This window comes from Pezoporus occidentalis, unplaced genomic scaffold (assembly GCF_034315485.1).
Source record: "Pezoporus occidentalis ecotype Australia unplaced genomic scaffold, CSIRO_AGI_Poc_V1 ctg160, whole genome shotgun sequence".
NCBI lineage: Eukaryota > Metazoa > Chordata > Aves > Psittaciformes > Psittacidae > Pezoporus > Pezoporus occidentalis.
Window position 1 is genome coordinate 810396 of NW_026913426.1, and position 14383 is coordinate 824778.

Genomic DNA, 14383 nt, shown 5'->3' on the forward strand with positions numbered 1-14383 from the left:
TGCTGAATATTCAAACATGCCTCAAGCAGCAAATTATGCTCAATGACATTACTTATGGAAACTAACCCAACAATGACCCAATTCAGAGCAATATGCCTGAAAAGGTAAATACCTCCTTCATTTTCACTTCAATGTAGTTATAATTGCACACTCTGAATTTAAATAAAGTCACCTACCTAAAGTGTCCCCTAAGGGCATTCCTGATGGATTCTCTTCAATGAAGTTGTTCAAGTGGGTTGGCAGAACAGGGTTGTGCTGGGCAATAGGCCTCAAAGGACTACTGACTTCTTGTAACATAGGTGGGGGGTGTTGTTCTGAAATCACAGCATCTACAGCAGGAGAATGTGGTCGGTGGGGAATGGGATTATTAAAAAAAGATTGGCTGGGGCCTGCCTGGTAAGCAGGGGAAAGCTGCGAAGGTTGTGGAGGCTGCTGATTCAAATGATTATGCTGCTGAACTACCTGGCTTTGCTGGGGTGGCATTTGGTTTTGTTGCTCAGGCAAATGATTTTGTTGTTGACTTAAAAGGTTTTGCTGTTGCTGCAGAGGATATGGCTGCCTTGGGATCTGTGCCAGGTGCTGGAAGTGGCGATTGGGAACTGCGTACTGTGAGTGGGGTGGGGTGAGATGGAGGTTCAGCTGCCTGGGGTTAAGGTTCTCTTTGCGATGAAATTTAGCATTAGGATAACCAACACTGGAACGGGACTCGGGGCTTCTATTCTGAGAATTTGCTTCTAAGTCAACCTAGAAAAACAGAATGAAAACCCTTGAAAATTCACATTAACATAAATCAAACAAAAACATGTCAGTAATGAAGAAATTCATTAAAAATAGAGAATATTAAAAAGCAAGCAAACCAACCCCACAATCCCAAATAAGACAAACCCACCTGCTTGGATTCTACAGGTTTCTTCTCAGGTGTTCGAATTTTAGTGATTTCAGGTCCAGCAGTGTTTTCACTTTTACCTACACACATTCAAGAAATTAATTAGTTTCAATGGAAAATTGATTATTTTGTGTTGCTTTTTTTTCCCCAGACACAGGAAAATTTGGACTTATTTGTACAGCATCATAAACATTTAATACAATTTACACAAATAACACTTTTGCTTTAATCTCTGTGCTTTGTTCATTAATCATCACTAAGTAGTTCTTCCAGCTTAATTGTAAACAACATCAGAAGTAGTTACTACTGGATTGCAGAACAGGGACAGACCAATTATACCCTCAACACCACCCCCCAAATTTGATTACTTCCTCTTCTGAATCTCACGGTATCTTAGTTATTCTATTTGTAATGGCAAATCACAGGTTCCCTAACTCTGTAGATCCCTCAATGTCACTTGAAAGAAATTTAAAACGCCCTTTCCACAATACCCCATTTAAAGCACAGACTCCCCCAAACCAAAACCAATTTGCAATGCAATTTCAACAACTAACCGTTTCGATTTTGTTCATGTTGCTCCTTGTCTTGATGCTGAAGCTGTTGCTGCTGTCCTATGTTAACTGGTGAATGATGTCCCAGGCCATAAGGTATAGGAGACCCACGCCCATGTGCCTGTAACAGGTTCATATTATATGCCATAGCTGCTTGATGAGTAATGATTCGAGGGTCAACTGCAAACCTACCCTGATACCCCGTCCATGGTACCTACATCATTAAAAGAACAAGAAAAATAATGCAATCTGTTAAGGTATGCTATACAAAATGAAGTAACAAGCACACTGATAGGTCAGTTTTCCATACATCAGATGACCTGGCACACTAATGTAATCACACAAGTACAGATGGTGTGGAAAGGGAGAGCACTTAGGGCAGTCCCAGCAGCAAAGGGCAAAAAGCAAAGATTCTCGAAGACTACCCTGGGCAAAACACTGTGTATCAACACTCATTCTTGTTTCTGCACCCACAGACACTTAGTGAAGTTAACAGGGCTACTGGTAGCATCAAGAATGACACAGCCACTCCAAAATGTCTATACTATGTGACACATATATTACAGATCACCTTCCTAAATATTTGAAGTAAAATTCACCTCCTGAAAGCATGTAAAATAGTCAAGATATTTTAGAATTTAAAAGCTATTCCTAAAAGGAATGCAAAAGAAGACAGCACTGGATCAAATTAGTTCAACCTCACTCTGTGGGGAATTTATTAAAAGGAGGAAAACACATGAATAAGAGGAGAGTGCAAGGAAAGCAATCATCAACACTCAGGCTGAAAAAGCATCCTTTACTCATGACAGCAGACAACCTCCTCAGGTTTTTACCTTGGATATGGAAACTGCCTTAAACAAAGCAAAGAGATCATTTTATCTCACATGAACAAACACATTTCACTTCAGTTCCTACTTGTTTTAAGTGTAACAACTTCCATGCAATTCTTCTTTGAAAATTAGTATTTGCCCTTGAAATGTGCACTTTGAACTTTAGCTTTAGGCTACTGCTGCATCTGTACAATCTCAAATCATCTCCAAGAAGCTTCTTTTCAACAGTAACTATCTCATTAGTACCTCGGTCTAGCCACTTCATTATTTAAAAATCCATCCTCAGGGAAGGTGAGCTCAAAATACTTTTTAATATATTTCTTTTGATTAGAAATACATTAAAAAAAATATATTAACCTTGGAACAATAAGACAGAGCTTTCTAAATTACCTTGGTTTGATATTAATAAAATGTGAGCAAGCATGACAAAGGTACAGCTGCTAGCCTTCTCATTGCATTTAGATTTAACAATCAAATGCAGACTTCTAATAAGCTAGGAAAAAGGGAAATCCCTTGACCTAGCAAAGAAAATATATAGCTGCCAATGACCTGAGACACGCAACTGAAACTAGAGAACCTACAGCAAGCCTTCTATACAGCATCCATAACCTGAATTATAATAGAGGACTCATAATTATTAATAAAACAAATTAACCATATGCCAACATTTAGCACTGTCTGCATGTGTGGGTTCCATGTCCTTCCCACAGGCTTCAGGAGTTGTGTACGACACATACATAATACTCCACAATATTCCTTCTGCAGCCTTTGTTCTTTCCTCCCCATTTTCCTCCTGGAATATGTGTGAAGGTTAGAAATAAAGCAGAGGCTGCTTCTTTAACTTGTGGAAATTCTAGTGGGATAGTTTTATTTGTAATGCAAAATTCCATACGTAAAGGCAGGCTAAAAGACCTGATTAGGGATCTTCACTATGAGGTTCTGGAAGTGGAAAACATCCCACTACGCTTATTTTTCTTATCACTTCAGACACCTTGCACTGCAGACATCCAAAGCTGGTAATTTAAACTGTATGAAGCCAATAAAGAGAAACAAGTTCCATCTGAATCACCAGTGTCTCTCCGATGATTAAGAACTGAGCTAAGCAATTAATGATTGCTTAGATGCAGGTATCTCAAGTCAGATGAGACAGATTCCACCGGTGTGCCTAAACCTGGAACTGAGAAAACACCCCAAATTCTATGGACAAGAAACTGCTTTTAGGCTGCCTGGAGTTGTTTTTGGACGAAATGTTTTTAAGTCCTCATCCTCTGCATAGTCACTCCTAAAGCCAAGCTAAGCCCACATATTTGTGGGCTGAAGAAACCTGCAAAATGTTCATCAAGTGATTTTGCCATTCATTTTCATACATACAATAAATGAGGGGGAAAAAAACAGGAACTGAATTCTTACAGGCAAAGGCACAGACATGACCATATTTCCTCCATAGACAGCAGGTACATATAGAATACTTGTCCCAGTGTGTGGATCTATCCTTTGAACAGGACTTGGAGATTTCCCCAGATTGGGGTGAGGTCCCAGAGGAGGAGGGGGAGGAGTATATGCTCGGATAGGATTTCCGATTAGAACAGAAGGATTGGGCTGAACTGAAAAGAAAGAAAGAAAATACAAATATATATACATACAAAAACAGAACATGAAGAAGACTATTTCTTTCTTCTCTCATCCTAATAGCATCTATCTTTATAAACCATGTGTGCAACTCTCTAGCAGCACAGGTCTGGTACACCAAGAGAAAGCATTAATCAATTCCTGTATCCCATTTCAAAAACTTGAAGAGGCAGAAAATACAGAGAAACAGTATCTGGTAACTGCATCAGTGAAAGAATATCCCATTAAACACACCGACAGTCAGAGTAGCTGTTAAACACCGCATCAAGAACTAGAACCATCCTCCTTTAAATTAATACTTTTTCCAATTAATAACAAGATTATTAAGCTGTCGCATGCTACACTACAGAAGTATGATCAGTAATATCTGGATATATGACAGCACAATTTTAAGTTCAAAGTACTTCATAAAACAATGCATGCAATATAATTTCATAACCCCTCTAGTGCAAATACACTGGTACGGTATTTTACATGATGAATTTCAAACACAGCTATTCCTAAGAGGCCAACAACCATGCTGTGTTAAGGCTCTTAAGTCAGCGTGCACAACACCTATAAAGGGACAGCCTCTGAAATACCTAATGTCTAGTTAACAGTCCAATGTTCCCCAAATGCACTCAAGTAGTAAAAGGCTTTCAAAGTGAGAAAAGACTAGATACACAATTTATGTCACATAACTATCAACTTCACTGAAGCCAAATCAGTGTGAGCTCAGAGGAACTCCTTCAGTAACAGCAGATTCTTACCAATTCCATCAGGTGGGAAATGGTCATTCTGGTTGTGATGATGGACCTTGCCCTTTAAAGGGAAAAAACAATAATAGTAATGCACTGCATTCTTACATAAACCAAAGCTTTTTATTTCAAGTGAACATTATAATTAAAATACAAAACAGAGTTGGAGATATTAGCCCAACATTTTAGTCTTACACATTCGATTCTCTAGCACTTCCATCACCAGACTATGAATCCCCAGTGTTGGACATTAAATCCCACTAACTCAATTAACCAGTGGGTCAGTCGTTACCAGTCCTTCTCCAAGGGCTGTTTTCAGATGCACAGAGAGTGACAGCAAGCTGCTTTAGAGCTTCCTATCTCACCATTTTATTTCCTGCTGTCTCACTTATTTTAGGAGCAGCACCCAGCACTAATATAACCCTCAGTATTCCTCTTTCATGCAGCTCTTACTGGAAGCATGCTCCATTTTCTTCTCCAGGTTTCTGTTCAAGAACCTTGGAGACAAAGTAGCTGCCACCAGTTTTATTCAACTGCTCACCCAGCCTCAACAGAGATTGCCTCCCTACCCTTCATGTATCTGCTTCTGAACTTCAGGCCCACAGTGACTGCTCCCTCAAAAGCACATATAGTAAAGTCCTTAGAAATGGAAGTTAGAAAATTGAGTTATAACTCCTATATATCCGTGAGTTTACAGCACCAACTAATTAGTTAACATTCATAAACCGTGAGCACATATTCAAATGCAGTATGCTCTTCAGTCTTTTGCAGGATAGGAAGAACTTCTTTAATCTGGACCTAAGTACATTCATGAATGTAAAATAAATCTAAAACCCCTTTGATGCTGCAAAACTTTTCTTGCTCAGGAGATAAGTCTAGGCAGTGTTCCAGCAGTCTGAGCAAATTAGTCAGGGTACAAAGACAGGTTGTTTGACAATGTTGACTCATGCATAAACCAGATGAAAGATCTGGTCTCTGAATTCCCCTCTCCTTTTAAAAACGAATTATTGAAAACTAAACTAATAATTGCTTTTCATTGCAGTACTTAAACAAAAGAAACCTGTTTATTCACTGAAGAGAGTAAGAGTCTAAAAATGTAGGGGAGCGACAAGTCTTAATCACTTTTGGTTAGTACAAGGCATTTCTTGATCTGTTCTGCAGTCAGTTAGCATCAACTTGTGTGTCTAACGAATCTCTGTTCTACCTACCACACTTGTATTTCACGGACACCATGTTTTTAGAACTGAAACAGCAAATAATTACATGAATTCTTAAGAACAGCTGTCCTGTTGAACAGAAGCTTCAGCATGTAACAGTATCACAGACTGGTGAATGTAAGTCAACTGGGGTCATCTGTAAATTGGGGAAGGTGCTGGCTTTGTCTTTTACTTACATAGTTTTGATGACTTAATGACTCTAGCAGTCTATTATTAACTTAACCATTATAATTTCTCAAAGATTCCCACACCAAGGTTCATTTCTCCACCCATCTACAAAATACCTAAACCTACACTTTAACTGATGGCAACTGAGAGCACTGGAGTGCTCTCCAAACAAAGATACAGTGAGGTTCCTCTAAAAACTTGTTCCACCTTCAGAGTATAAAAATCCACATTACATGGAGGCACTTAAGGCACACTCAGACCAAGATTCAGGTGACTTCAGGCAGTCAACAGCCCTGTGACTCCTAGGACCCCTTCTCTAGTCAACAAGAGACGAGACTATTCTCCAGACTTAATGAGACCTGTGGTCCTCACTGCGCGTATAAAACGTTCAGGATGATGCTTCATCCTGATTAAGTGCCTCAATTCAGACCAGAAAGCTGGAGCAGAGATAGTGCTATAAAATTCAGAGCCTAATTCAGTGCACACTAACTGCCCTGCGGGAAGCTCCGAGTTCACAAAACTTTGTTTCCACAACATCACCTTTAATAAAGGCTGTGCCTATCCAACTGCTTCTCCTTCCATGCTTCCTCCACCCCCAGCCAAGCCACACTAACACAGGTAAAGGCAGATGCCCTGACAGACAGGGCTGCCACGAAGCACAGCAGCCCACAGGTATCCAGCTCCAAACCAGCTGTGTGCTCAGAGACAGGATTGAAAGTTTCTTTCTTATTTAAAAAATAAATAGCAAAGAGGCTTTTCATGTCCTTACATTAAAGAGGGGAGATTAAGATTAGAAATTAGGAAGCTCTTCCCTATGAGGGTGCTGGGGAGCTGGCACAGGGTGCCCAGAGAAGATGTGGCTGCCCCATCCCTGGCAGTGCTCAAGGCCAGGTTGGACACAGGGGCTTGGAGCAAGCTGCTCTAGTGGAAGGGGTCCCTGGCCGTGGCAGGGGCTGGAGCTGGAGGAGCTTTAAGGTCATCTGGTTCAACCAGCTAGACCCGTTCAGCTGGTCCAACCCACACCAGGCTGTGCTTCTGTGATTCTACATAAATCCAAGAGTAATTCTGATGAGTAAGAAGGTGCTGTTTTGACAAAATCCTTTTCACTGCACGGACGTCCATACACCACAAAGCACTGTGACTGGGTGGGGGCTGTTGTCATTTTTTCACTAGAAAATACACCAGCACTAGGTTTTAATTTTTCAGCTTTTAATGTTAAATATTGTACTTAGGAGGTCTAAAATAAGCAAAGCTAACCATCTGCTTTTAGAACTTGAGCAAAGGGAAATGTATTTCTTATCACAGCCATTTTCTGTGTATGAAATATTGAGCATTACCTGCTTGCTTTACTTCTGTTACTGCACATGCTAGCTGAAAACTGTATTCAGAAGGAAGGGATTTTACGATAATTACTATATAGATGGTTAAAGTACTTAAGATTTTAGACTGAAAACATAGGGCTGGCAGTTTGAAAGCGTCTCTTTTGACTTCTTCTGCTCAAGTTCTTAGTTTACTAACAAACCAGAAGAAAAATAAAGAGCAGTCTATTCACAAGCCTCTCACTTCCCCCTTTATTTTTAATGTACTATACCTGTATTTTCAAATACTTCTCTTTCATTTAGGAACCAAAAAATATAAATACTGATGCTTTATTATTAAAGAAAATGCACTCAAAGCTGAAGCACTCATGAAAAATGGGAGTGCAGCACTGGCTTTTTCAAGACAATGCTTTAATTTCCATTTTCTGTAAGCCTACTGTTTTGACACATGACTGGATGCTTTAGAAATCTGGTGTTTGTTTCAGAAAGAAATGCATCTTGATGAAGAAAACCAAATGTTCTCACTTACAAGCCCTCTTTTGGGAAAGACTGCCAAAGGGAAAGCTTTCATTTTTGTACTGTTTAAGCTCAAAATGCTGTTGTAAAATGTCACTTAAATGATACAGCCTGCAACAAAAAATGCAAAGCTATGGAAAATACATAGGTTCCTTCCTTCTTGTACAACAGAATACATCACAAGGCTGACACCCTGCATTTTAGTTGCATTTCTAAACCAAAATTAATTGAATTGTAACTCAAATGATTTTGAACTAAATTGCAAAGAACCGTTAAAATAGAATTAATTACCAATATATCAACCCCCCAAAAAGCTCCAACATGTAGTGTCCTTCATCATCTTAAGGAAGCTATGTATTTTCATTGCTTCTTTACCTGCTTTTACAAAACCAGGTAATTTAAGCTCTCTGCCTTCTTGATGCTAATAAAATCTGCTCTTCTGAAGGACATTATCGTGAGTTAATCTATGCAATCCACTCTTTTAAAACATACATTCAATTAAATCCAATAATTATCTTACAGAAGTCCCTAAATTTTAAATGTGATTTTTCTAGATTAAATCAAATCACTTTTGGCTGTCAATTTGTTGTTTCCTTATACACCTTGTCGAGGTCTATATCAACCTACTGCTTGTCAGGGTACAGGCAGAGCACAAGCCGCATGAGATAGAGATTGTTTCTGGCTCAGAGGGTTTCATTCGACTTCTCTGAACACTGAGACCAAGATCCACGACTGAAGTTTGTCAGGGTCATTACAACAGGCAATGAACATGCCAGAGTGACCCAAGGGATACGTTTCAGTAAAGAAACCAGGCTTGGACAATCCCAAGCTATATTGCTAAATACTATGTTATAAATGCAAGCCTAGAGCTTTCACTTGCAAATGCTATGGATCCCCCTGGGACAGGCATTCATATGTGATTGTATTGATGCCAGTGTAAAACAAACAGCTTGTTCCATAAACCTTTTCTATCATTTCTCAAAAGGCATTTCCACATTCACTTCCACTTTCGGACAAAATTCATCATCAATAAAACCTTACCTTGGGTGGTGACTGCTGCTGTTTGGTGGTATTGGCTGAATGCTGATGCCGAAGAGCTCGCGGGATAAACTCAGGAGCCAGTGGGTTCAACACGTAAGTTTTCTTTAACTCCAAAGCTTCCAGCTGAGCTTTGATCTGTTCAAATGTGATACCGTGGAGACTTTCATTCTCGTGACACAGGGCAATAAACCTTTCCCAAAATTTCCTATGGAAACAATTTTTAGAAACAACAAAAAGGAGTAAGACTCGATGGCTGCTGTTAAAATTGAAACAGATTTAATATAACTATGTGGCATTTTTATTTCTCATGTATGCTCATTTTATACACCAAGCAACCTGATCCACACATCTGAACCCCACAGCATTAGGCAAAGCTCCCCAGTCATTTAAAATGGACATTTGGATCTGGACATGCATATCAGATCGCAGCACTGGGTGTGTGTGTATCACATATACGATTAATAGCACGGACAGGTCTAACTTAGACTTTTCTCCTAGAAAACCAAAGGCAGAAAACACGATGCTTAAAATTCTGCAAAGCGTGTGATTTATGGAATCTATCAAGGCTCAAAGAGTCACAGGGATTATATAGATTCTCATTCCCAGAAATGCCAAAATGATTCTCTGAATTTAGGCAGGTCATTCAACTCCAATGTCACAAATACCAAAGTTGAGATATACTCTGAAAACTACTGCTGTAAAGCACTTCAGAGTCATGTAAAGATTAATGTATTAAGAGTACTCAGAGGGTCTTGGAAATCCTCAGGTGGAAAACAAACAAAATCCTCAAGTTTTACATATAGAAGACATTTCAAGCCAGAAATTCAACCACCAAAAGACACATGGTTATCTCTACGTCTGTATCCAACTTTGTGGAGGGTGGAGTGGTTTTCAAACCAGGTAATAAAAGAACACTCCTACCTGCCTCCTTCTGCTTTCTCATGACATTCTATTGCTTATAAAAGTCTTTATATTTTTAACAACTGCAGCGGGATTTATACAAAAACTTTATACTTATAATGCTTTTGATTTTTTTTAACCTCAAACTTTGTGAGGGAAGTTACTTAAGCCTAAAAGATATTTAAATAGGGTCTGAAGATGTTACTTAAGAAAACCAAGAAAAACCCCCAAAAACACCTGATTTCTTTCCCAAAAATCATCAATAACAAAAATTACTGAAAAAAAGTATTAAAAAGAAAATTCTCTTAAAGTTGTGCTTGACCATAACTCATTCTAGGTGACCCTTCAATCATAAGGCCTGATCTATAAGCAAGCACTGTTATTTCCTACAACCTGTAAAATAAGAGACGGCTGCACACTGATTTTAACAGCAGTGTCACGTCCTGTTGAGTAGCTGGCTTTGTGGGACGTAATAAATGTCTTTCTTGCAAGAATACTATAATGTTCCTGATGTAGTTAAGAATTCAAAACGGTTTTCCTTAAAAGCCCATCTTCTGTCACGATTGTATAGACAGAAGAATTGATGTTTTAAAACGCAGGATGCAAGATGGCTCTTTTCTGCATCGTGCTGTAAGGCAAACCTATCTTGCAAGGTTTTAAGTGAGAATTAAAAACCAAACTGAAATACTTCACTAAGATGCTTTAATGATGGAACTCCCTCTGATTAATCAATTCAGTCACCAAACCTACTGCCAAGAACCACAAATCCACTGAGACCCATCCACTTTTGCTTAAAATGCCCTGAGCAGTCTCTCTACACATGAAGCACTTGTACTGGGGTGTAAGAACAGAGAATAAAACGCTGCTGCTTCTGTCTTACAGTGCGCTCTGGAGTTTAAAGGGAGTGTCTGCCACAACAGCCCTGTCTAGTCTCATTGTAACACACAGAAACGTAATGATTACCCTGGGCATACTTCACAAAGCTCTCTACAACTATCATTACAGAGTCTTGACTCATTTTGACAGGTATTAGAATATTTATAAAATTCAAGTACTCTCTAAACTTTTTTTGAGGTCTGCTTTTCCTAACGAAATGTCACTTCTTGCAGACTTCTCTACTCCTGTTGTACTAAAAAGGAACCATCTTTCTAGCAGCACGCCTGAGCCCCTCCAGCACTATTTTCAAAGAGTGAATGTTCAATTATTCAGTGAAACAAGACAATGGTGTATTAAAGGGAAACTTGAGATACATCTTAATAAAGCTCCAGTCCTCCTTGTTTCTTAATTATCTTTTTGTTTCATAATTTGGAACAGCTATACATATATAAACAGCTGCTGGCCTTCAAAAGGCAAACTCAATCCCTAAGTGCCAACACTGTAACACATGTACCATGCTGATAGCCTACACTTTCATTTAATACGCTTTTGCATGCCCTATTTTGGATATTTTGAAGGAGCCATACTTGGAGAAATTGCTGAGCCCCCACGTTTGAAAACCGGGTCCCCTTTGGGTATCTAAATTAAAACCTCAACACTCAGGCTTATGTGAAAATTCAAGAGATTATCTTCCTCACTGGGGTTTAGAGAGACAAGACATTCTCCAACGAAAGCTGTATTTAGACAGATAGTTGGAGAGCCAGTAACGGTCCTAGGTGCTAACTGAATTAACTAGGGATTAACTAACTCTCTGACTTAGGCAACACTGCACAACCTGAACCACGGTGTCAGCAAGAGAAGCAAAATTTATCAACTGAGAATAATTTCTGAGGAAGCAGTAAGCCAGCACAGCATGGCAGCCTCTACAGCTAAATTATGCATCTCTGCAGAGAAAGCCAATGAACTAGAGACTGCACCAGCAGACTGTAACAGATGCTCATCATTTGTGGATCAAGTGTTTGGGAGGCACAGAGCTTTCTCATCAGTTAGTTACATAAGACAAGTATGTCTAAAAAAACCCAAGCAGGTAATGGGAAAAGGGAAATAAAACCACAACCATCATTTCTCTTTCAGTAAATCGTCAGTAGTCATTTAAAGATCACTTTATTAATGTATGGATACTCTTGATGTGTCTCTAACAGAGAAGAGGTTAAAATTCAGGTTAGAGTTCATAAATGCAGTAAACAAAGGTTTGGTTTTCATTTGGGGTTTTTCAATTCTAATACTTGAAAACCACCTCCATTTTCAATACAGTAGGAGAACATTGCTCAGGAAAGTAGAACACAACATAGATGTAACAACTGCCTAATACGTATTTTTAGCTTTATTTTAATAATGTAGTCAGTGCAGTGTTTCCTCCCTTTGAGAAATAAGCCTCAGGGTTTATCTCTAATCATCTCAAAACTTCAGCTCCTCCATCGAAAAGGAAACCTTTGAAAAACAAGAACTTGGTATCCTTAACATCAGTGTTCACATCTCTTAACATTTTTCACATTTCTTCATTTAGGTCTGTAAAAAGCAAATTCATTCAAATCTTAATGGGGTTTTTCCTGGTGTCATAAAGACATATAAAAATGTAATTAGCAGTTTTCAAGTCTCCTACCTTCATATGACTGTCATCATATTCAATCTTAAAATACTACATTACACCTAATTTTTAACTCTATATATTAATTTTATTTATATATAAAATTGTAGTAGGTATTGAAAAACAGAAAAAATGAAGCATTTTCAATTGTTACTGCCGAGTAAAAATTAAAGGAACTACAAATACATTAAGGGCAGTTTATCAATGGGCAAGTGATAGGTCTCTCACACTTCTTCTCCGCAGGCTGTTACACATGGTGACACTACGACACTGGATAAGAAGGTAAGGTCAGAACATAACAAGCACAAAATAAAACCTACAAAAAAAAGCCAGACTTGGCCACCCATAGAGGATATTAGATGGAATGCAGTTATTTTGAGGGTTTAAATACAGAGTGTCTTATTTGGCACCTGAAAGAACATCCATAATTTTACTAAATCCATCAGCCAACACAAACACATTTTCCAGTATCCTTATCCCCGACGAACTAAGGATCATGTATAAGTACCTGCATCTTCCAATGGAACATAAAGCAATAGGATCTCCCACCACAGCTACTAAGGATTGTGCTCTTGTAATGGCAGTGTTGAGAAGTTTGTAATTGGACAGAAAACCATAATCCAAGTCTTCTGTTGAATCCTCCAGTAACTGCTCTTTCCTTTTAATTGGCGTTTGCTTATGTTTGCATGTATGCCGTGTTCGTACTGTACTGAGAAACAAGACTCTGAACTGTTTTCCTAAAATGAAGCAAAAAACAAATACCTGAGATAACAGCAGCTATTTCAGCTAGTAACACAATCAGAGCATCGCACTCACCAGCCAGACTTCACACCTAGATACTCTGAAGAACTCATAACTACCCTTCACATGAAGAGCTTTATGCAAGAATAATAAGATTTAAAAATTTTAGAAGATGCACTATAAATAGCATATTCTATTACCAGAATGCTTTCCCTTTAAAAATCTTATTTTTCATCTTAATATTAATCATTCCAGAACCTTCTGAAATGCTGACTATCTTTACAGTGTTGCCAGTCAAACAATTATAACTCTTAGACGTATTTATTCTACCTGAAAAAAAGTTCTGGACATTCTTGTTTCATATTTAAGAACTTCCCAACCATACAAATATCTACCATGAAACAACAGAACACCCAACAGCAACTCGCTGTCACTCAGTCACTTGATTATCTTCCTTTGTTTATTACTGACTAAAAGTGCAACCTAGCAACAGGCTATGCCTACACAAAATTCTTGCTATCCATGTGATTCCAGGAACAAATACCAAAATATGTGGGACCTCTTTTTACAGTCACAAATGAAAAAAAAAAATAAAAATCAGTACAACATTTTGAGGCTAAAGCCTTCTCCCAATTTTATTTGGAGCTCTGTTTTTCCCACTGGGATAAAAGCTTTCACATATTTCACCCAATCCATTTATTTTTTTTACCTAAGCTCGAACTTAAGTTTTGAAGAAAGATAATTCTCACATCCAGGTGTTTATTGCTTTGATATTCAGTGTTGGAATAACATCTAATCAGCACACTTGCCAGTTTCACTTTGATACATTGGGGTTTATGGGCTATATCACAGCTCTCCTTTTGTTCTTATCGTTTTAAAGAGGATTTCAGTTCATCTTCCTTAGCTTCACCAGTCACATTTCTCACTTCCTTAGCATATCTTCGAGACACACAACTATTACTTACCCTGAACGTTTAGCACTCTCTCCACACTGACATCAGACAGTCTTTTTTTCCGTAGTTCAGCCCGAATTCTGAACACTTGATCAGCATAAGGCGTTACAACACCTATACTGCCATCATCCAACTTGCCCCAGGCAACAGGCCATTTTCTTCTTAATTCTTCAACACGCTCCACTACTTCAAACACCTTAAAAGAAAGTCAGAATTCTTAAAAGCACGCTCCACTGAAGATTGTTCTTTGACATGGCAAGATAATACGAATTTTAAAGCTCTAGAACATGACGCAGTATTACGCAGCCTTCCTGAACAAGCAGCAATATTGCATCTTAATGATACTCTGAAGTATCATGTATTAAAACAAT

At 38.5% G+C, this 14383-nt stretch overlaps 1 protein-coding gene across 7 annotated transcripts in view; it reads right to left on the minus strand.

Annotated features, from left to right (window-relative positions):
• Positions 1–14383, minus strand: part of HELZ (helicase with zinc finger) — an 87777-nt gene that overhangs the window by 11337 nt on the left and 62057 nt on the right. For all 7 annotated transcript variants that reach the window (XM_062612624.1, XM_062612623.1, XM_062612620.1 and 4 more), the window contains 8 exons: positions 14025–14208; positions 12827–13055; positions 8895–9099; positions 4646–4697; positions 3678–3871; positions 1441–1651; positions 890–966; positions 177–744 (listed from right to left, as the gene is read on the minus strand). In XM_062612624.1, the coding sequence (XP_062468608.1) occupies positions 177–744; positions 890–966; positions 1441–1651; positions 3678–3871; positions 4646–4697; positions 8895–9099; positions 12827–13055; positions 14025–14208 (1720 nt within the window). The remainder of the gene's footprint in view (positions 1–176; positions 745–889; positions 967–1440; positions 1652–3677; positions 3872–4645; positions 4698–8894; positions 9100–12826; positions 13056–14024; positions 14209–14383) is intronic.